We start from the raw sequence: 23,281 nt of genomic DNA, 5'->3' as shown, positions 1-23,281 counted from the left end.
TAACACAGGCTTTCTCTGGTGCCAGTGAATGTCCATTGATTTGTAGATAGCAAGACATTGTTAGGAATATTACTTCATTATAAGTTGTTTTTCAGAGCTAAGTGTGAGTGATATGCGGTATCTCAGCACTTATCCTTTACAAATTCTTTACACTGTACTTCAGTAAAGATCAAAAGACAAATCTGAAACAGGAAGTTCATTAACAAGTGTCCACCAGGCCCATGATTTTGCACTTAGCTTCGTTTACCTCTGGAGGGCGACAATAGCTGCTTGTTCATTTTCATTCTCCGCCTGGGTTATCCCGAGGAACTGCCATGCCTACGAAAGACAACTGATGTTAACATTGCAAGATGAAGCAGAATTACTCATGTGCTTCAGTTGGTTGTTGACCTATGATGGATCCCCTATGCAGAGAAACCTGTCTCAGATGTGACTGCTGTATAAAAGGGAAAAATATTATATGCATTTCTTCATTTGAACTCTCTTGTGGTATCTGGGTCAAGATCCTTTGTCATTGTTTCCAAACTCGTTCAGTATTTATCCTTTTCTATAACCCGGTGCGATGGAAACCTCTGAATTTCTGAGATTTCATTATATTAGGTATCTTAAAACCAAAAGATAAATATATAAAATTATACAATTGTGAGGGAAAGGGGTGGAAAAATAACCCAGAAATGTAGCTAAATGAAGTTTACAATAAGGAATCTCAAGATGTACAATATTAACTTAGCTTGTATGAATGAAAGTCAGTTACTAGAAGAATTCACAGGAGATTTAGGAACTAGGAAAAGCAAAACAAAATCTCCCATGATGTGTTCATTCCTCTAATGTAATCACTGTTAAAATGCACAAAACACATATAAACACAATCATAATGTAGATATAATTTGATAGTCTACATTTATACATTCCATTGTACCTGAAGCCCTTTTTCATGTTTTTACAAAATCCTCATAATTTTTAATTTGAATTTTGTTGAATGGATATTCCATTATTTACTCAATAATTCCCTTATCGCTTTAAGTTGGTTGCAATTGTTTGCTATTGTAAATAACATGAAGAACATCTTCAAGCAGATAGCTTATGTTTTTATATCTAGAATCAAAGTTTTTAACATAGCAAATTTTTCTCTATATACTCATAAGAACAATAACTCTCACACTGTTACAAGAGTAATACAAGCAGAAACCTCTCATTACACACATTGTCTTCAAATTTCACACTCCCTAAACACTTTTACACACTCCTCAAACATTATTTTAGATAATACCATTTTAAAACAAAACTCTAGGAAGGCACAGTTATCTTAAAGTGCCATTTGAATGGTACAGGCTTTTCCTCTCATGGGTTGTTATTACATACACCTTATGAACTCATCAAAATACCAATTATTCCCCCTCCAAATAGCCTTGATTCTTTTAAATCTCTTAAACATACAGACAGCAACCTCTATTTTGATTTCACCTTCCATATATCTTAGAATGCTTCTTAAGAAAAGACTGATGAGATAGTCTTTCTCTGGGGGTGTTTTTCTAACCTTTGGCCATGGTGTCATTTTCACTGTCTGTAGTGTTATTACCTTAACTTTGAGGTCTCCATAGATTCAGAAGCCCTGGGTCCTTGTCTGGGATTTGCTAGTTACCAAAGGCCCTCATTTTCTCATTTATGAATCTGAGATCATAATATGTCCTTAAAAAAATCTTCCAGGGCTGTTGTGTCAAATAATGTAATATATTTGAAAACACCTTGTAAAATACATAGCATTTACAAACGTAAGATGACATTATTATTTTTAGGGGGTGGCCTATAGTTTCATATTAGTGTAATAATTTCCTCTTCTACAATGGGCATATATCTTTTATTTTATTTTATTTTTGAGACAGTCTTGCTCTGTCACTGAGGCTGGAGTGCAGTGGCACAATCTTGGCTCACTGCAACCTCCGCCTGCTGGTTCAAGTGATTCTCCCACCTCAGCCTCCTGAGTAACTGGGATTACAGGCATGAGCCATCCCACCAGCTAATTTTTTTTTTTTTTTTTTTGTATTTTTAGTAGAGACAGGGCTTCGCCACGTTGGCCAAGCTGGTCTTGAACTCCTGGCCTGAAGTGATCCGCCCACCTCGGCTTCCCAAAGTGCTAGGATTACAGGCATGAGGCACCACGCTTGGCCTATCTTTTAAAAATTCTAATATTTTGGTTCAGAATTTCAGATTTCAGTTCAATCCCATTTCATTGTAAGCCTTTTGACCAACACAATATTACAAGATTTAACTAGTGATCAGTTTACTCATTCTTCTTACATAAAGTACAACCAATAATAAAAATGAAGGCTAAATATTGATGTGCCAGGCACTGAGCTGAGTGCTTTATTTGTGTGGACTAATTTAATCCTCCCAACACCCAGTGAGATAGTTACTGTTAGGATTTGGACTAATTTAATCCTCGCAACACCCAATGAGATAGTTACTGTTAGGATTTCCGTGTTACAGATGAGGAAACGGAAACTTAGAGGGTTTAAATGATTTGCCCCAGGTCCCATGGCTAACAGGTAGAACAGGGATCTGAACCAATGCAGTTGGGATAGCACAGCCTAGATGCCTAACCACTATTCTACATTGTATTCTCAGCACCAGTATATATATATCTGTCTCTAAAATTTCTGCAGATTCCCTTGGGAATATTCCTTATATGATGATTCCTGAAAATTACTCACAAATGAAAGAAGAAACCATTATACTAACACTACCTTATGATAGGCCTTCACAGGTTTAGAAATCTAGGGGACTAGTACTGCAGAAGCTTTTTGGTGGTCTCCCAGCCTCTGTCTCTAATCACTCTTCTCATCTCTGAGAAATGGGTTTTTCTAACATGCAATCTGTTGGTATGCCTCTTCTGAGTCCAGGACCCTAGTGGTTTCCCATGGCTTTCAGATGAATTTCAAATTATTGCTTAACTCTTCTTGCCTTCCCTCTACCATTCTCTCCTCCCCTCTTCCACTTAACATGATGCTTCATGCCCTTCTGCCTATTCACATAGCACTCCCTTGTAACAGAAACTTGACTACCCTATTGCCTTTAATTCCTGCACCCACCCTGGCTCCACTTGTGCAGAAAGGCTGGATGCTTTCTAGTCTCCCAGCATCCTGTGCACACTCTGACGTTGCATTTATTTCACTACTTTGATTTTTTTTTTTTACTTGTCTTCCCAGATACACCATAAATATGTTTTCCACCTGATATGTTTTCCCAGCTTTTCCATATTTTAAGCCAGGACCTGGTATAATTTTTGGGACATAGTATGTGTTCAATAAATGTGGAGTGAGTAAACCAAGGGTGATGCAGAGTGTGACACAAGAGCCAGACATCACTATACACTGTCCCTTCAAAACTACTGCTAGGCACGGTGGCTCATGCCTGTAATCCCAGCACTTTGGGAGGCCAAGGCCAGTGGATCACCTGAGGTCAGGAGTTTGAGACCAGCCTGACCAACATGATGAGACTCCATCTCTACTAGAAATACAAAAATTAGCTGGGCATGGTGACAGACACCTGTAATCTCAGCTACTTGGGATGCTGAGGCAGGAGAATCTCTTGAACCTGGGAGGTGGAGGTTGCAGTGAGCCGAGATTGTGCCATTTCACTCCAGCTTGGTTGACAGAGCAAGACTCCGTCTCAAAAACAGAAAACTACTGATAAGCCTCCAGGTTGGTAATTTTGATTTTTCTTTTCCTGTCCCCAACCTTTATTTATAGGCACTGTAAACACTACTGATTAGAAATTTGGTTAGAAAACAGGTACCTATATGTAACTTTCAAACAAGTAGACCAAGCTAGGTTAACTCCTCTGGGAACCTTTACTTGATGAAAAGGCGACCCAGCAGAGTTCTGTGTTATCTGTCCCTCATTAGCACATGCCCTTTCTGAGACTGGCAGAATGAAGGCAGAAGGACACCTCTGCATCTCCAGGGTCCTGAAGAATTGCTGCTTCCATGAACAGGATGGTGACTGGCAGGTCCCCTTCCTTCAGCCTTTTTAAGCCTTCCTCAAATGCTCCAGGCCAGTCCTTGAAAGGGTTTTCAGTGTGAAAGTAATATCCCTGCAATACAGAAAAAGGCCAGTGCATAAGCCATTGATTTCTCTTTTCATTCTTACATTCAGTAGGTTCTCATTAAAAAGTCAGGAAACAACAGATGCTAGAGAGGATATGGAGAAATAGGACCGCTTTTACACTGTCGGTGGGAGTGTAAATTAGTTCAACCATTGCGGAAGAGTGTGGTGATTCCTCAAGGATCTAGAACCAGAAATATCATTTGACCCAGCAATCTCATCGCTGAGTATATACCCAAAGGATTATAAATCATTCTGCTATAAAGACACATGCACATGTATGTTTATTGCAGCACTATTCACAATAGCAAAGACTTGGAACCAAACCAAATGCCCATCAATGATAGACTGGATAAAGAAAATGTGGCACATATACACCATGGAATACTATGCAGCCATAAAAAAGGATGAGTTCATGTCCTTTGCAGGGATGTGGATGAAACTGGAAACCTTCATTCTCAGCAAACTAACACAGGAACAGAAAATCAAACACCATATGTCCTCACTCATTAGTGGGAGTTGAACTGCGAGAACACATGGACACAGGGAGGGGAACATCACACACTAGGGCCTGTTGTGGGGTGGGGGACTAGGGGAGGGATACCATTAGGAGAAATACTTAATGTAGATGATGGGTTGATGGGTGCAGCAAACCACCATGGCCCGTGTATACCTATGTATCAAACCTGCATGTTCTGCACATGTATCTCAGAACTTAAAGCATAATAAGCATTTTTTAATTAAATTAATTTTGATTATTTAGTTTTTCATTTTAAATTTAAATTTCTGCTTTTCCTTATTATGAATATAGTACTTTTTCATAGTATAAAATTTAGATAATACTAAATAATATAAAAAGATACAAAGTTACCTATAATGCCACAACGTAGATATGAGCACTGCTAATATTTTTGATTTTGCTTTTTTCTGATATCTTTTTTTGTTTTGTTTTAACAATTTCCCCTCAAGATTTTAAAAATACTCTTTAGACATGTTTTTGCTAAGTGCTACCACCCATCCCCCAAAATATGAATCCTACATACTGTATATCTGTTTATCTACTACAGCCCTTTGGAGAACTACAAACCATTGTCACAACTAAGAATTTTTTTTGCCTTTACCCTGAACCAGTGTTTGCCTACTGGGGGCTATATTGCCCCTGTTGAGAATGCATATTTTAAAGTTAAAGATCTTTTTTTAAATTGCAAAAATTTAAAGAATATTTAGTGTACAAATAACTGGCATTTTCTATGAGTATATAAATTAAACAAATAAGCACATATTACATACACAGACTTACAGCTTAGGCCTCACTTAGTTTTATATTGTGATTTCTCTATGTTATTAAAATTATTCCTATGGATATGCTATATTTATTTACTCAATCCCCTATTGATGAACATTCAGGTTATTTTAATTTTTTTGTTATAAATAAAACTATGGTGAAAGCCGCATGCATAAATCTTTGCTGCATTTACTTATTACCTTAGTATAGACTCCCAGAGGGATTTATCAGGTTAAAGGTTATGAGCTATTTTTAAGCCCTTGAAATGTGTAGCTAAATTGTCTTTGAAAAAATTTGCCCCAACTTCAACTCTCATCTGAAGTATCTGAGAGATGTTACTTGTTGCAATTTTACTTGCATAGATTTTCATAAAATCCTTTAAATTTGGTAGGTACAAATAAGCTAGTGTGTTGATGGTGTTACTAAGGTTTAAGAGTAGATCAAGTGCGGGGGGCGCCCAAGATGGCTGAATAGGAACAGCTCCAGCCTACAGCTCCCAGCATGAGCGACACAGAAGATCGGTGATTTCTGCATTTTCAACTGAGGTACCGGGTTCATCTCACTGGGGCGTGTCAGACAGTTGATGCTGGTCCACGGGTGCAGCCCGACCAGTGAGAGCTGAAGCAGGGTGAGGCATCACCTAACCTGGGAAGCACAGGGGGGAAGGGAATTCCTTTTCCTAGCCAAGGGAAATTGAGACACACAACACCTGGAAAATTGGGTAACTCCTACCCTAATACTGAGCTTTACCAAGGGTCTTAGCAAACGGCACACCAGGAGATTATATCCCACACCTGGCCTGGAGGGTCCCATGCCCATGGAGACTCCCTCATTGCTAGCACAGCAGCTGGAGATCTAACAGCAAGGTGGTAGCGAGGATGGGGGAGGGGTGCCCGCCATTGCTGAGGCTTAAGTAGGTAAACAAAGCCATGGGGAAGCTCGAATTGGGTGGAGCCCACCACAGCTCAAGGAGGCCTGCCTGCATCTGTAGACTCCATCTCTGGGGACAGGGCATAGCGAAACAAAAAGCAGCAGAAACCTCTGCAGAGGTAAAAGTCCCTGTCTGACAGCTTTGAAGAGAGCAGTGCTTCTTCCAGCACAGAGGTTGAGATCTGAGAACAGACTGCCTGCTCAAGTGGGTCCCTGACCCCTGAGTAGCCTAACTGGGAGACATCCCCCACTAGGTGCAGACCAACACCTCACACCTCACACTGCTGGGTACACCCCTGAGACGAACCTTACAGAGCAAGAATTGGACAGCAACACTCACTGTTCAGCAATATTCTATCTTCTGCAGTCTCTGCTGCTGATACCCAGGCAAACAGGGTCTGGAGTGGGCCTCAAGCAAACTCCAACAGATCTGGAGCTGAGGGTCCTGACTGTTGGAAGGAAAACTAACAAACAGAAAGGGCATCCACACCAAAATCCCATCAGTACGTCACCATCCTCAAAGACCAAAGGCAGATAAAACCACAAAGATGGAGAAAAAGCAGTGCAGAAAAGCTGGAAATTCAAAAAATAAGAGCAAATCTCCCCCTCCAAAGGAACAGAGCTCATTGCCAGCAACGGAACAAAGCTGGATGGAGAATGACTTTGACGAGTTGAGAGAAGAAAGCTTCAGTCAATCAAACTTCTCAGAGCTAAAGGAGGAACTACGTAACCAGTGCAAAGAAACTAAAAACCTTGAAAAAAGAATGGATGAATGGATAACTAGAATAATCAATGCAGAGAAGACCTTAAAAGAACTGATAGAGATGAAAACCATGACATGAGAACTACGTGACAAATGCATAAGCTTCGGTAACCAACTTGATCAACTGGAAGAAAGAGTATCAGTGATTGAAGATCAAATGAATGAAATGAAGCAAGAAGAGAAGTGTACAGAAAAAAAGAGAAAAAAGAAATGAACAAAGCCTCCAAGAAATATGGGATTATGTGAAAAGACCAAATCTATGTCTGATTGGTGTGCCTGAAAGTGACGGGGAAAATGGAACCGAGTTGGAAAACACTCTGCAGGATATCATCCAGGAGAACTTCCCCAACCTAGTAAGGCAGGCCAACATTCAAATTCAGGAAATACAGAGAATGCCACAAAGATACTCCTTGAGAAGAGCAACTCCAAAACACATAATTGTCAGATTCACCAAAGTTGAAATGAAGGAAAAAATGTTAAGGGCAGCCAGAGAGAATGGTTGGGTTACCCACAAAGGGAAGCCCATCAGACTAACAGCAGATCTCTCGGCAGAAACTCTCCAAGCCAGAAGAGAGTGGGGGCCAATATTCAACATTCTTAAAGAAAAGAATTTTCAACCCAGAATTTCATATCCAGCCAAACTAAGTTTCATAAGTGAAGGAGAAATAAAATCCTTTACAGACAAGCAAATGCTTAGAGATTTTGTCACCACCAGGCCTGCCCTACAAGAGATCCTGAAGGAAGCACTAAACATGGAAAGGAACAACCGGTACCAGCCATTGCAAAAACATGCCAAAATGTAAAGTCCATCGATGCTAGGAAGAAACTGCATCAACTAATGAGCAAAATAACCAGCTAACATCATAATGACAGGATCAAGTTCACACATAACAATATTAACCTTAAATGTAAATGGACTAAATGCTCTAATTAAAAGACACAGACTGGCAAATTGGATAAAAAGTCAAGACCCATCAGTTTGCTGTATTCAGGAGACCCATCTCACATGCAGAGACACACACAGGCTCAAAATAAAGGGATGGAAGAAGATCTACCAAGCAAATGGAAAACAAAGAAAGCAGGGGTTGCAATCCTAGTCTCTGATAAAACAGACTTTAAACCATCAAAGATCAAGAGACAAAGAAGGCCATTACATAATGGTAAAGGGATCAATTCATCAGAAAGAGCTAACTATCCTAAATATATATACACCCAATACAGGAGCACCCAGATTCATAAAGCAAGGAGTACCCAGATTCATAAAGCAAGTCCTCAGAGACTTACAAAGAGACTTAGACTCCCATACAATAATAATGGGAGACTTTAACATCCCTCTGTTAACATCAGACAGATTGACAAGACAGAAAGTTAACAAGGATATTCAGGAATTGAACTCAGCTCTACACCAAGCGGACCTAATAGACATCTACAGAACTCTCCACCCCAAATCAACAGAATATACATTCTTCTCAGCACCACATCGCACCTATTCCAAAATTGACCACATAGTTGGAAGTAAAGCACTCCTCAGCAAATGTAAAAGAACAGAAATTATAACAAACTGTCTCTCAGACCACAATGCAATCAAACTAGAACTCAGGACTAAGAAACTCAATCAAAACCACTCAACTAACTATGGAAACTGAACAACCTGCTCCTGAATGACTACTGGGTACATAACGAAATGAAGGCAGAAATAAAGATGTTCTTTGAAACCAATGAGAACAAAGATACAACATACCAGAATCTCTGGGACACATTTATTTTATTTTATTTTATTTTTATTTTTATTTTTATTTTTATTTTTATTTTTATTTTTATTTTTGAGATGGAGTCTCGCTCTGTTGCCCAGGCTGGAGTGCAGTGGCCGGATCTCAGCTCACTGCAATCTCCGCCTCCTGGGTTCACGCCATTCTCCTGCCTCAGCTTCCCAAGCAGCTGGGACTACAGGCGCCTGCCACCTCGCCTGGCTAGTTTTTTGTATTTTTAGTAGAGACGGGGTTTCACCGTGTTAGCCAGGATGGTCTCGATCTCCTGACCTTGTAATCTGCCTGTCTCGGCCTCCCAAAGTGCTGGGATTACAGGCTTGAGCCACCACGCCCGGCCTTCTGGGACACATTTAAAGCAGTGTGTAGAGGCAAATTTATAGCACTAAATGCCTACAAGAGAAAGCAGGAAAGATTTAAAATTGACACCCTAACATCACAATTAAAAGAACTAGAGAAGCAAGAGCAAACATATTCAAAAACTAGCAGAAGGCAAAAAATAACTAAGATCAGAGCAGAACTGAAGGAGATAGAGACACAAAGACCCTCCAAAAAAATCAATGAATCCAGGAGCTGGTTTTTTGAAAAGATCAACAAAATTGATAGACTGCTAGCAAGACTAATAAAGAAGAAAAGAGAGAAGAATAAAATAGACACAATAAAAAATGATAAAGGGGATATCACCACCGACCCCACAGAAATACAAACTACCATCAGAGAATACTATAAACAGCTCTATGCAAATAAACTAGAAAACTTAGAATAAATGGATGATTTCCTGGACACTTACACTCTCCCAAGACTAAACCAGGAAGAAGTTGAATCCCTGAATGGACCTATAGCAGGCTCTGAAATTGAGACAATAATTAATAGCCTACCAACCAAAAAAAGTCCAGGAACAGATGGATTCACAGCCGAATTCTACCAGAGGTACAAGGAGGAGGTGGTACCATTCCTTCTGAAATTATTCCAATCAGTAGAAAAAGAGGGAATCCCCCTAACACATTTTAGGGGGAAAACATCATCCTGATACCAAAGCCTGGCAGAGACACAACAAAAAAAGAGAATTTTAGACCAATATCCCTGATGAATATCTATGCAAAAATCCTCAATAAAATACTGGCAAATCGAATCCAGCAGCACATCAAAAAGCTTATCCACCATGATCAAGTGGGCTTCATCCCTGGGATGCAAGGCTGGTTCAACATATGCAAATCAATAAATGTAATCCAGTCTATAAACAGAACCAAAGACAAAAGCCACATGATTATCTCAATAGATGCAGAAAAGGCCTTTGACAAAATTCAACAGCCCTTCATGCTAAAAACTCTCAATAAATTCGGCATTGATGGAACGTATCTCAAAATAATAAGAGTTATTTACGACAAACCCACAGCCAATATCATACTGAATGGGCAAAACTGGAAGCATTCCCTTTGAAAACAAGACAGGGATGCCGTCTCTCACCACTCCTATTCAACATAGTGTTGGAAGTTCTGGCTAGGGCAATCAGGCAAGAGAATGAAATCAAGGGTGTTCAGTTAGGAAAAGAAGAAGTCAAATTGTCCCTGTTTGCAGATGACATGATTATATACTTAGAAAACCCCATTGTCTCAGCCCAAAATCTCCTTAAGCTGATAAGCAACTTCAGCAAAGTCTCAGAATACAAAATCAACATGCAAAAATCACAAGCATTCTTATACACCAGTAACAGACAGAGAGCCAAACATGAATGAACTCCCCTTCACAATAGCTTCAAAGAGAATCAAATACCTAGGAATCCAGCTTACAAGGGATGTAAAGGGACTCTTCAAGGAGAACTACAAACCACTGCTAAGTAAAATAAAAAAGGACACAGACAAATGGAAGAATATACCATGCTCATGGATAGGAAGAATCAATATTGTGAAAATGGCCATACTGCCCAAGGTAATTTATAGATTCAATGCCATCCCCATTAAGCTACCAATGAGTTTCTTCACAGAATTGGAAAAAACTGCTTTAAAGTTCATATGGAACCAAAAAAGACCCCGCATTGCCAAGACAATCCTAAGCCGAAAGAACAAAGCTGGAGGAACCACGCTACCTGACTTCAAACTATACTACAAGGCTACAGTAACCAAAAGATCACGGTACTGGTATCAAAACAGAGATATAGACCAATGGAACACAACAGAGCCCTCAGAAATAATACCACACGTCTACAGCCATCTGATCTTTGACAAACCTGACAAAAACAAGAAATGGGGAAAGGATTCCCTATTTAATAAACAGTGCTGGGAAAATTGGCTAGCTGTAAGTAGAAAGCTGAAACTGGATCCTTTCCTTACTCCTTATACGAAAATTATTTCAAGATGGAATAGAGACTTAAATGTTAGACCTAATACCATGAAAACCCTAGAAGAAAACCTAGGTAATACCATTCAGGACATAGGCATGGGCAAGGACTTCATGTCTAAAACACCAAAAGCAGCAGCAACAAAAGCCAAAATTGATAAACGGGATCTAATTAAACTAAAGAGCTTCTGCACAGCAAAATAAACTACCATCAGAGCAAACAGGCAACCTACAGAATGGGAGAAAATTTTTGCATTCTACTCATCTGACAAAGGGCTAATATCCAGAACCTATAAAGAACTCAATCAAATTTACAAGAAGAAAACAAACAACCCCATCAAAAAGTGGGCAAAGGATATGAACAGACACTTCTCAAAAGAAGACATTCATACAGCCAACAGACACCTGAAAAAATGCTCATCATCACTGGCCATCAGAGAAATGCAAATCAGAACCACAATGAGATACCATCTACACCAGTTAGAATGGCAATCATTAAAAAATCAGGAAACAACAGGTGCTGGAGAGGATGTGGAGAAATAGAAACACTTTTACACTGTTGGTGGGACTATAAACTAGTTCAACCGTTGTGGAAAACAGTGCGGCGATTCCTCAAGGATCTAGAACTAGAAATACCATTTGACCCAGTCATCCCATTACTGGGTATATACCCAAAGGATTATAAATCATGCTGGTATAAAGACACATGCACACATGTTTATTGCAGCACTATTCACAATAGCAAAGATTTGGAATCAACCCAAATGTCCCTCAGTGACAGACTGGATTAAGAAAATGTGGCACATATACACCATGGAATACTATGCAACTGTAAAAATTGATGAGTTTGTGTCCTTTGTAGGGACATGAATGGAGCTGGAAACCATGATTCTCAGCAAACTATCGCAAGAACAGAAAACCAAACACCGCATATTCTCACTCATAGGTGGGAACTGAACAATGAGATCACTTGGACACAGGAAGGCAAACATCACACACTGGGGCCTATTGTGGGGAGGAGGTAGTGGGGAGGGATAGCATTAGGAGATATACCTAATGTAAATGATGAGTTAAAGGGTGCAGCACACCAACATGGCACATGTATACATGTGTAACAAACCTGCATATTGTGCACACATACCGTAGAACTTAAAGTATAATTAAAAAAAAATTAAAAAGAAAATTAAATGACATGAAAAAATAAAAAAGAAGAGTGGATCAAGTGTAGGCCTTCAGTCTCCATAGGTGCTTAGAAGGACAAAAATCCCCCATCAAAAGCCACATGGTGTGACTGGCTTATGTGGGGTTAGTGTGGGTATGGGGTTCTGGGAGTAAGGGGCTATGGAGCTCAGGCAGACCTCAGGGACACGAATTACAGCCCAGAGTCTGATGATCTGAATCAATGGCCCATTTTCTCCCTTAGCTTTGATATCCTTGTGGAAAAGACAGTTACTTTTAATGAGATGGTTGTTCTAATTTTATGAGATTGCCTGGCCTATTGAGGGACAGACTATTTGGAGGAAAGAGACATTTTAATGACTATGTAGATTGCAGATCTACTAAAATCAGAGATTATTCATCATCATGTCCGCAGTACTTAGTGTAAGAGTAGATGCTCAATAAATATTTGTTGTATTAGCAAAATATCACAAAGTGTTATCCAGAACTGAATATTATTGAGACTTCCTCCACTACAAAATAATAATCCATACTTATCTATATATAGTTTTCTTTTATTCTTTTAATTAATTTATTTATTTTTAATTTTTGTGGGTACCTAGTAGATATATGTATTTATGGGGTACATGAGATATTTTGATACAAGCATACAGGCATACACATACGTGATGTGTGTAACAGTGACATTAGGGTCAATGGGATATCATCACCTCAAGCATGTATCCTTTTTTGTGTTATAAACAATCCAATTATACTCTTTTAGTTATTTTAAAATGTACAGTAAATTATTGTTGAGTGTAGTCACCCAATTGTGTTATAGAACACTAGACTCTATTCATTCTATATAAATATATTTTTGTATCCATTAACCATCCCCAGTTCCCTACACCCCTTCCCCTTCCCATTACCCTTCCCAGCCTCTGGTAACCATCATTCTACTCTCCATCTCCATGAGTTCAATTGTTTTAAATTTAGCTCCCACAAACAAGTGAGAATATACGAAGTCTGTCTTTTTGCACCTGGCTTATTTTACTTAACGTAATGACCTCCAATTCCATCCATGTTGTTCAGGCTCACATTGATTTTATTCATTTGTCTGTTGATGGACACTTTAGGTTGCTTCTGTATCTTGGCTATTGCGATATATACTTTTTCTAGGTAAGAAAATTCCACATCTTTCTTTCAAATAATTTATATTTATTCCTCAGTGTTCTCCCCAACCCCACCAAGTGTTTTTTAAACACATAAATCCTAGAGCAAGTGGGACATCATCAATGATTTGGCTGGTTGTTCACTGTACTTGTGCATTTGCTGGCTCCTATCAGGGGAGTAACTCTAAGGAATCCTCTTGGGACTTGACCTGGTTGTGTGAGAGCATCTTTTCCACAGAGTTTCTTTGCTAGCTATATAATGACCACCTGTGAAATATAGCCCCAAGTCTCCACTTCACTGCCATGCCACTGGTATCACTTCTGTTGTTTTGGTAAATCAACAGGACTCACATGACTGACTGACAGAGTATTGTGAGATTAGACCAATTCTTGTTCCAACCCACCTTCAATGTCAGCTAGTTTAGTAACTAGCTCGCAGTCAGGATCCAAGCTCTAGTTGGCTGCCAAATTGTCTGTCTGAACACTGATAAAAATAAGAGCATTTCATTCCAACTTGGCTGCCTTCACACGTTGGATAATTATATTGTCTCATTTCATCAGAATTTCTTCTAGGTCAGATTGACATTAAATTGTCTTTTTAATTACTGTGTTTTTTGACAAAATAGCTATTGACTAATCTATAAAATATGATCCAAAAAGGTTAAGAAAACTAGTCAGCATGTATAGGAACAGAATTTGTTACCTTCTCACTAGCCGAGATGGTTACTTGGTTCTGAGCTTCTTGGTTCTCAGATATCCAGTTCCTCCGAGCCATTTCTTCCCATTCTGCTTGCATCTTATCCCAAAACTCTGTATCTGACTGGGAAACAGGAAAAATGAATGGAGATGGATTTAAGAACATGCCACATCATCTGTGTTTTTGTTTTTTCTTCTTCCCCTAATAGATAAAAGAGGCTTCTGAGGAGGAATAAAATGGCGACATCCAATTGATAGGTGTGGCTGAAGAACTTCTGGAGGGTACTCACGGGTCAGAGTGTTGAAGTGGATTAGCTGTGGTTTTCTCCAGCAGGAAAATAACTACCATCAGAAAGACTAGGATCACATATGCCAAATTCAGCTAAAAACCCACTACTTATATACAGTTTCATGTGTGGGCACTAGGCCACATTTTAGGAAGGACAGTTTCTCCCAGAATTGCTCCTAGCATATGAGGAATTAGAGCAACTGCTTTGGGACTGGCTGAGCAGTGACTTGGGAAGACAGCCAGGTACGGTCGAGAGAATGAAACATTAGTTGATCCTACTCTGTGTTAAGCACTGTGCCAGCAGAAAACTGAGTCTGGGGGGTTACAGTCCCAAAGCTAGGACTCACAGGATCCAAACCCCATCTGCTTTCCAAGCCCACACTTGTCAGCTTATGGCAAATTTGGTCTACTGGTGCTGAAGAATGAGGGACCCTGGTGTGAACCTGACTGAATCCTCTTCAAGGACTTTTATGTGGCAGGATGATTTTTTGAAAAATGCTGCTTTGTGTTTTTGTTTCCTTGTAGTTTTCCCACACATCTTCTGTAAGGGGAATCAGGCTGTTTGCTCTTCTTTACTTCAAGGGAGGTGTGCGTTCCTAGACTGAAGAAGATTTTTGCTGAGACAGCTGTCCCTGATTGACTTCTATTTTGTTAAGCCTGAAGACAGTACTTTAGGTGGCCCAAGGGGCAGGAGGAAGGAGCAAGTATCTTAAAGAATTTTAAAGAGATGGAATTTTCTGGGGGTAGGGAAAGAGATGGAGGGTGGCAGGTTCTGATTAGTAGGAGACTGGTGCTCAGTTTTTAGCTGTTTCCCAGGGAAATGGGCCTGATATCAGAGAGGATGACTGAGGATGTGACAAAGGGGGCTCATTTGAACCCCTGTTCTCACATGGCCAGGAAATAGAAAGTGAATTTCAAGGAACCACTTTGGGCTTGGATGGCTGTTAGTGGTCACCATGACAGCCAGGGGCAGGGAGGCGCGTGGGGGAGACTCCGTCCTTGTTTTCTAACACTACATGAGCCTTCCATATTTCATGCCCTAGAATAAGTTCCCTGCCAGCCTGGTAAGAGAGACACTTGGAAACCACTTTATTTTCTTTAAACAAACAAAACAACGAGTGTATTCCTTGAACACCTGAATCTGGGACTGAAATTCATACCCTTTACAAATTGCAAATCTCAGTGTCTATGATTCGAAGTCCTGTGACTTGTTGATACATCATCACACTGACTTGAGGTAACTTTCATCGTTTTTTTTTTTTTTTTTTTTTTTTTTTGAGACGGAGTCTCACTCTGTCACCCAGGCTGGAGCGCAGTGGCACAATCTTGGCTCACTGTAAGTTCCGCCTCCCGGGTTCATGTCATTCTCCTGCCTCAGCCTCCCGAGTAGCTGGGACTACAGGCGCCCACCACCACACCTGGCTAATTGTTTTTTTTCTTTTTTGTATTTTTAGTAGAGACAGGGTTTCACCATGTTAGCCAGGATAGTCTGGATCTCCTGTCCTCGTGATCCGCCCACCTCGGCCTCCCAAAGTACTGGGATTACAGGCGTGAGCCACTGCTCCCGGCCTAACCTTCACCATTTAATACCTCTGGTCTGCCTGGGTGGTGGCTGCCCTGAAGCAAGAACTCTTCTGCAGAGTTGCTTTGAGTGGTAATTATAATCTTATTTCTTTTAGATACAAATGTTCATGGAATAAGAATCAGCTCAATGTGATAATCCCAGGCTACTAAATAAATAGTAGTTCTTGCTCCTGCTTTATCATGTCCAGAATTCTCATTCGTCCCACAGAAACAGGTTCCGCCCCTTTGGCAAAGGCCTCCTCTCAACAAGGCAGCAGGTATCTTGATAATCTATGTCCGTGATGCTAGAAGCACATGGGATGGCTACTAGGAATCCAGGTTCAGCTCAGAAGTAAAATTCAAAATTTCTTTTTAAATTGCTTTTTCTAGTAGAATACTAGTAGAATACCACATTGTGCAAGGAGAATGATCTCAAATGTACAATGACAATGGCTAGATAAAAGACTAGGAAGAAATATGCCAGCATGTTAATAGAGATGTGTCTTTGAATGAAGAAATAATGAAGGATGTTTTTCCTGTCTCTTCATACATTTCCTACTTTCTGAATTTTCCATGATGAGCATGCTTTGCTTTTATAATTAAAAAATAAGTTTAAACACAACAAAACAAAAAATATCTCTCCTTTTTTAAATACAATGAAATCTGAATTATTAGATACTAAAAAGTTTGGAAGAAATTTGGGGGAATTCATTTTTTAAATAGCTTTTCAAAGATGCAGGTTTAACCTGTCTGCAGTAGAAGGGAAGAAAAATCTATCAAGTGAATTTTATAATGTTTGCCGACTTTCCCAGGCTCGCACTGGGTGATGAGAGAGGCCAATGACTGCACATACTTTCCAAGGCAAATATGTTCATCTAGTGGGAGTCCTTGGAATTTAAAGCATACTACAAGTCTTTTGCATGAAAGAATGAGAAGAATTTAATAATGTGTACATCTGAGTTACCAAAGGGTGCATTACCTTTCTTGCAGCTTGAAATTAGAGCAGTAGATACATAAATAAGGCTGCTGTGGAAAACTGACAGAACCTCAGCTGAGGTAGAGATGCTGGGCTCTCACTTAATGAGATACACCAGAACTCACCGTTACCACTTAAAATGAGTTACTGCTGACTAATTAAAGTGCACAGCACAAGTTTTCATTTAATTACAGAAGACTACTTTTAGTATAATCAATTTTCATCCAGTTGCAGAATCCAGACTTCTTTCACGTAGCTACAATTAACGCTGCTTCCTCCCACTACTTTAAATGAATTTTAGAGAAACCTGAAACATATTTGAATTTTAAAGATCTTAAGACATAACTGAAGGGATTTTATTTATTGATGATTTTCTTAGCTCTTCTGGGATTTTGGCAGATTGTTGTTTATACTCTGTGTAACAAGCTATCTGCTTACATCAGAAATGAGTTATTATTTGCCATCCACATCCATGTCTAAGAATAGTTCTCTGATGATAAAATATAGTACATACTCATAAGAACACTGGGATATGCAGCATGGAGGTTAAGAATAGCAGCTTTCCCCATGGACAGACCTGGGGTCAAATTCTCATTCCATCGTTGCCCTTTTGTGAATCTCTTAATATTTCCAAGTCTCATTTTCCTTATCTTTAAAATGAAGATATAATAGCAATTTTGGTTAGTTGTTATGACAACTAAATGAGAAAATGCATCTGTGGCATAAAGTACATGGTAGGTGCTCAAAAAAAGTAGGTGTTCTTGCTAGTGTTTTTATAGTATTGAGAAAAATACAGAGAATAAAACAAAAATCACCCACAACCACAAAGCTCAAATATAAAAGCTGTAAACAGTTTGGTGTTTGCGTCTACTGTAAAAACATATTCCTCTTCTAGACACCTTCCTTCTCTTCATTTAAATCTTTCCCTTCCATCTAATTATTAAAAAATAGGATCAAGGTTAAGAAAATTACGGTAAAGCCTCTATAATGGACTGTTAGGCAGCAATTAAAATGACGTTTATGAATAGTTTATTACAATATTGAATAGTCCTTGGGTTATAATGTTTCTTGCTAAGTAGTATAATCACAATAATAGAAAAACAACCACAATAATGATCTGGGGGAGAAAAGACTGTAGAGAAAGGGACTGTATAACTCTTTTATAGGATGAGGTCATTAGTAATTTATCCCATCACTTTTTCACATACTTTTTACCATTTTCCAAATTTTCTATTGTTAGCATAAGTTATTTCGGTGGAAAAGTAAGATTTGGTTTAAAAAAAAAATGCTTACTTCTTTTCAATTTCAGTTCTCCATGATGTTTTCTTCAACATTCCCACACTAGAGCAATCTTTTGCCTCTGAATTCCTTCATCATTGATATTCTGTGTTAGTGGTTTGAAAGAAGAAAGATGTGTGCTAGAATTTGAGCGAGTCACTTTAACTCATCTGTAAGTTATTTTTCCTCATTTGTAAAGTGAGAAGATTGGGTTCATTAGATAGCAGCTCAGGCTTCTTTGTCTACACGATTGACTCAGATCAGAATAAGGCAGAAGGAAGATCTTAGCACAGAATCACATTTTTTTTTTTAAAGGGGCCGTCTAGTCTATTTACTAATCTCCAAAAGTCATACTTTAAAATGTCTTGCAGAAGTACATTGGACATTATTTTCCTTCACTTTTTTGATTGTAAAACTGGAAAACAAATTTTTTTTTTATAAGAACCAGGGCAATATTAATTAAATATTAATTATATTAACATATAAAGAATAAGAAAAGAAGCAATTTATTTTAGAATAGGAAAGTTTAAGGGATGGTAGCATATTATCAATTCCAATTCACCAGTTTAATTTAGTCATCGAGTTAACATAGAGCTACTTTTGATTTTGTGGTCAAATGTACTTGTCAGTTAGAAAGATCCTGGGGTTGTGCTGTGAAAGAACTAATCAATGTGACATTAAGTGCCAATTCTTCCTGGGAGGAGTCTGGATTTCTTTTTGCCTCTTTAGACTTCCACTGATTAACTGTCACTGGATCAAAACTTGAGAAAACCAAACCAAACCAAACCAACCAGCTCTGCCTATACAGAAGAAAACAAAGCAGGCCGGGTTCGGTGGCTCATGCCTATAATCCCAAGATTTTGGGAGACCAAGGTGGGCTGATCGCCTGAGGTCGGGAGTTTGAGACCAGCCTGACCAACATGGAGAAACCCCATCTCTACTAAAAATACAGAATTAGCCAGGTGTGGTGGTGCATGCCTGGAATCCCAGCTACTCAGGTGGCTGAGGCAGGAGAATCACTTGAACCCGGGAGGTGGAGGTTGCAATGAGCCGAGATCGTGCCATTGCACTCCAGCCTGGGCAATCAGAGTGAAACTCTGTTTAAAAGAAAGAAAGAAAGAAAGAAAGTAGTATTTCTTTTACATGACAAGGAATGAAAACCACTATGCAAGTTTGGATTAAAAATTTTCCACAACAAACAATTTTGCTGAAGTGAAATTATGTGTGTATCAGCATGGGGCTTCACTGCCCTGGGGTCCAGTAGCCCAGGCTGGCCAACGGTAACTGAGTGTTTCTACTCACCATATCTCCTGTTGAGTAAGAGCTCAATACTAGTCGAAGATTTTATGTGGCTGCCCAAAGAACATATTCAACCCAGAGCTGCATCACAGATGTGCAGTGTTCTCATGGAGGACGGGATAGAAATTCAATTGGTCAGAATTAGTTTGAGCTCTTAGTGCTGTGCTAGGTGTCCCATGTAGTGAGTCCCATTGACAAACTGGAGTCTCTTCAGGCATGAGTGACCTTGGGCAGGAGTAACCCTGCTGATGAAGAATGAGTAAAGGAGCAACTCACCTGCTAACACAATCATTGGGGGATGGTGAGAGCTGAGCAAACCAGCCCAGCTTTGTTTTGCAGACTTCAGAACTAGTACAAATGAAAGACAGTTCCAGGAGGACAAATTTTTATCAAATGCAATGCAAAACTGCCTGAAAATGGAATGGGCTCCTCAACCTTAGAAGTCTTCAGGGATGGAATGACCAGTGTGAGGAGTGCTGTAAAGATGATTCACAAATCAGATGGAGGTTTGACCCAAAGAATTCTTTGGTCTCTAACAACTTTGAGTGTCTCTGGTTGCAATGTTTTTAATGAATTGATTTACTGAGCCAAACAGGAAGGCTCAAAATTATCAGATCTCTATGAGATAAACATAGATCTGTCATGCATTCCCCTTTCTCAATCTAAACAGTATAGGTCTCAATATTAGTGGGGGTATGCTGAAAAAAAAGGAGTTAAATTTTAAAAAGAAATAAACAGCATAGGGAGGAAAACAGATGGGTGTTGGCCTCAGGTAGAATAGACTGGAATTCTGGCTAGGCTCCTTGTCACATGACCGCATGCAACTTAGTTCACCTCTTTAACTCAGTTTCCTCATCTGTAAATTGTAAAAAATCTCTTAAGAGTAAGGGTTAAGTGAAACAATGTATGTGAAGTGCTTAGAACTTGTAACATCTAAGAGCTAAGGAATCAGCAGTTAATGCTATTTTATTGCTTGGAAATGAAAAATAATATTTCCCAGGATACAGAGGGAATGCAATCTCATAAACTATGTGAATTGTGTGGTTCAGAAGTATTGCAAAACAAAAATATTGGTAGTAGCACTCAGATTTTTCTGATTGCCTCTGGGATAGACAAGCTTCTTCCTTGTTTCAACGGAGTCAGCCATCACTGCAGATGCTGGCAGACACCTGGGCAAACAGCCCGAGGCTCTCACCAAGCAATGTGCCAGCAGGGTAGCTGCAGAAATGTGGGGAGGAAAGACTGGAAATGATGGGAAGGGGAGGAATGCACACAGGAGGCTGGAAATAAACAATATAAGGTTCAAGCAGTTTGGTAGAAGGAAATCAGGAGTCATTTCTAACAGAGGAAATCTAAGATAGTTTTCTGTTATTTTCTTTCTCTTCCTCCTTACCCAGGAAGGCGGCAAACAGAAATGGAATATTAAAGAACAAAGAGCAAAGTATGTTGTCTAAATAGGAAGGGGTCACTTTTCAAAGGCTTTTAGCATATTCATTAGCAAACTAATGTCTTTGCAGAACTGGAATTTCACATGAGTATATCTGTGTTCTTGGCTCCTGTGGTATTTGTCTTCACAAAAAAAGAACTGCTGTTAATATGCAATGGAATATGCTGAAGCTTTCTGTGCTTCAGGCATAAGGTTTTGTGGGGCCAGTTTCTCAGTGGCTGTTTTTTAATGCAGGCAAGTAGCGGCTGGTGACTAGAGCTGCTTTACCATGGGCATGAGGAGATGGGGACATGTGGAGATGGGCAGAGGGTCTTGGGGTTGGAATCTTGTCCATGTTCCATATGATAACAGGTTATGTGATGAAAAAAGCCACCAGTGAACTAAAGGAGGGGGAGTCAGTTCCTGAATGGGTTTCTTTTTCTTGAGACATGTTTACAAGTCGTGAAAACTCACCAGGCAGCTCTCTACTTATTTTAAAAAATAAAATATTAGACATGTTTACTAAGCCCAAACTACATGTTTGTCACTGTGCATTACACTATGAGAATATTTAGGAAATGAAACAAGCCAGAACGAAAATATGTAGATGTGGATGCTGCCCTCAAGAATCTCAGTGCCTCATGATAAAATAAGAACAGTGGTAACTGTAATTCAGGACAGGGTGAACAATAAAATGCAAAAGGAGACGAAGTTCCTTGCTTAGTCTCACACTATCATTGGTAAATGATAGATCCAGAAATCAAAATACTTCATTCTTTTCTTTGACAGTAGATTGCTTCTTCCCCAAATGGCTACAGCAGGCAGTTTTTCTGGTCTCCCATCTCTTCAGAACCTTGTCTCACTTCATTAAGAGGTAGTCTGTTGCCCTGTCTTTGAATGCCTGCCTTGACAAATAGAACACAATGAGAATACCTGGGCGTGACTTTTGAGGCTAGGCCCTAAAAGGTGATACAGTTTCTGCCTACCTCTTCTGAGGACACTCACCCTTGGAATCTAGCTATTGCAAGGAAGCCCAAGTCTCAAAGAAAGGCCACATGGAGGTGTTCCAGCCATCAATCTCAGGGATGTCTCGAGTAACTGCAAGCATAATCCATCCATAAGTTTGTTTGTGAGTGAGTGTACCTTCACTCACTCTGATTCACAATGATTCCCGCCTTCTACCCTCATCTTCAGCCATCAAGCCACTCTGACACTTTGTGGAACAAAGATGAACCATCCTTTCTGAGCTCTACCCAAATTACACAGTTTTGGGTAAAACAAATATTGTTGTTTGAAGCCACAGGTGTTGGAGTAATGTATTACACAGCCATAGTAACTGGAACATCTTTTACTACTTTAGGCCAGAGGACAGGAGTGGGGGAGGAAGATGAGGTTTAGAGAAGGGACTTTACTCTGGGGGCTTCTTCAAAGGGTTGGTAGGCCAATGAAATGTGGTAGTATCTCCCAAAAGACTGTTCTAGGAACAGAGTTCTGTGGCCAAATGAGCTTCAGCTACTTTAGGTTAAGCTAAAGGCTGCAAATTGGTAGCCTATAGGCCAGATATGACAGAACTTCAGTGACCAAAGTTTAGTCAATCTCCCACCAGCCCTTTTCTCAACTAGGCTTCAACCCCTGGTTTCCATGTCTGTCCTTGCAGAGTCTAGTTTTAGCAAGAATCCTGCTAAGTCAGTCTAGATAGAATTCCTCTCTTGATGTCTGATTGCCTCTACATCTGACCAAATTTTTCATTCCCACTATCCACCAGGTGATGTCTGATCACCTGGCCTGCCTTCAGCAAAAATCCTAAAAAGGTGGGTTCAACCAGAATCCCCCCAACCCCTGATGTCTCTTCTTAGTAATTTCCCATTCACTGATGCCCACCCTTCTTTGGCTGGATCCCTGCTTGTCTATGCTGTATTCCGAACCAAGCCCAGTTCTCTGCTGAGGTCTTCCTCCCCCCGCCACCCACTGCAATAGTTCCTGAATAAAATCTGCTTTTACTGCTTTAACTACTGTATCACTCTAGTTTTCCTTAGCAGATCTAGCCAAGATAAGTTTTCTCCCATCTCATCCTGGATGAGAAATTTCACATGAAAACCCAGATTTCAGACATTTTATGAAGACATGTTAATACAAGACCTACATTTCTAGAAGCAGCAACTTTCAGATGCTGCATGTAGTCTCTGCCACAGTCACCACTAGGTCCATACCTTCACCTGCCTGGCCCTGTAGCTAACTGA

At 39.7% G+C, this 23,281-nt stretch overlaps 1 protein-coding gene across 16 annotated transcripts in view; it reads right to left on the bottom strand.

Moving 5' to 3' along the window:
• The window catches only part of PEX5L (peroxisomal biogenesis factor 5 like), a 261,081-nt gene that overhangs the window by 10,040 nt on the left and 227,760 nt on the right, over positions 1-23,281 (bottom strand). For all 16 annotated transcript variants that reach the window (XM_023184830.1, XM_023184826.1, XM_023184832.1 and 13 more), the window contains 3 exons: positions 14,218-14,334; positions 3,949-4,092; positions 248-318 (listed from right to left, as the gene is read on the bottom strand). In XM_023184830.1, the coding sequence (XP_023040598.1) occupies positions 248-318; positions 3,949-4,092; positions 14,218-14,334 (332 nt within the window). The remainder of the gene's footprint in view (positions 1-247; positions 319-3,948; positions 4,093-14,217; positions 14,335-23,281) is intronic.

The sequence above is a fragment of the Piliocolobus tephrosceles genome, chromosome 2 (assembly GCF_002776525.5).
Source record: "Piliocolobus tephrosceles isolate RC106 chromosome 2, ASM277652v3, whole genome shotgun sequence".
In the NCBI taxonomy this organism is placed as follows: domain Eukaryota; kingdom Metazoa; phylum Chordata; class Mammalia; order Primates; family Cercopithecidae; genus Piliocolobus; species Piliocolobus tephrosceles.
The sequence above is the reverse complement of the archived record's forward strand: the minus strand, read 5'-3'. Positions and strand labels throughout refer to the sequence as shown.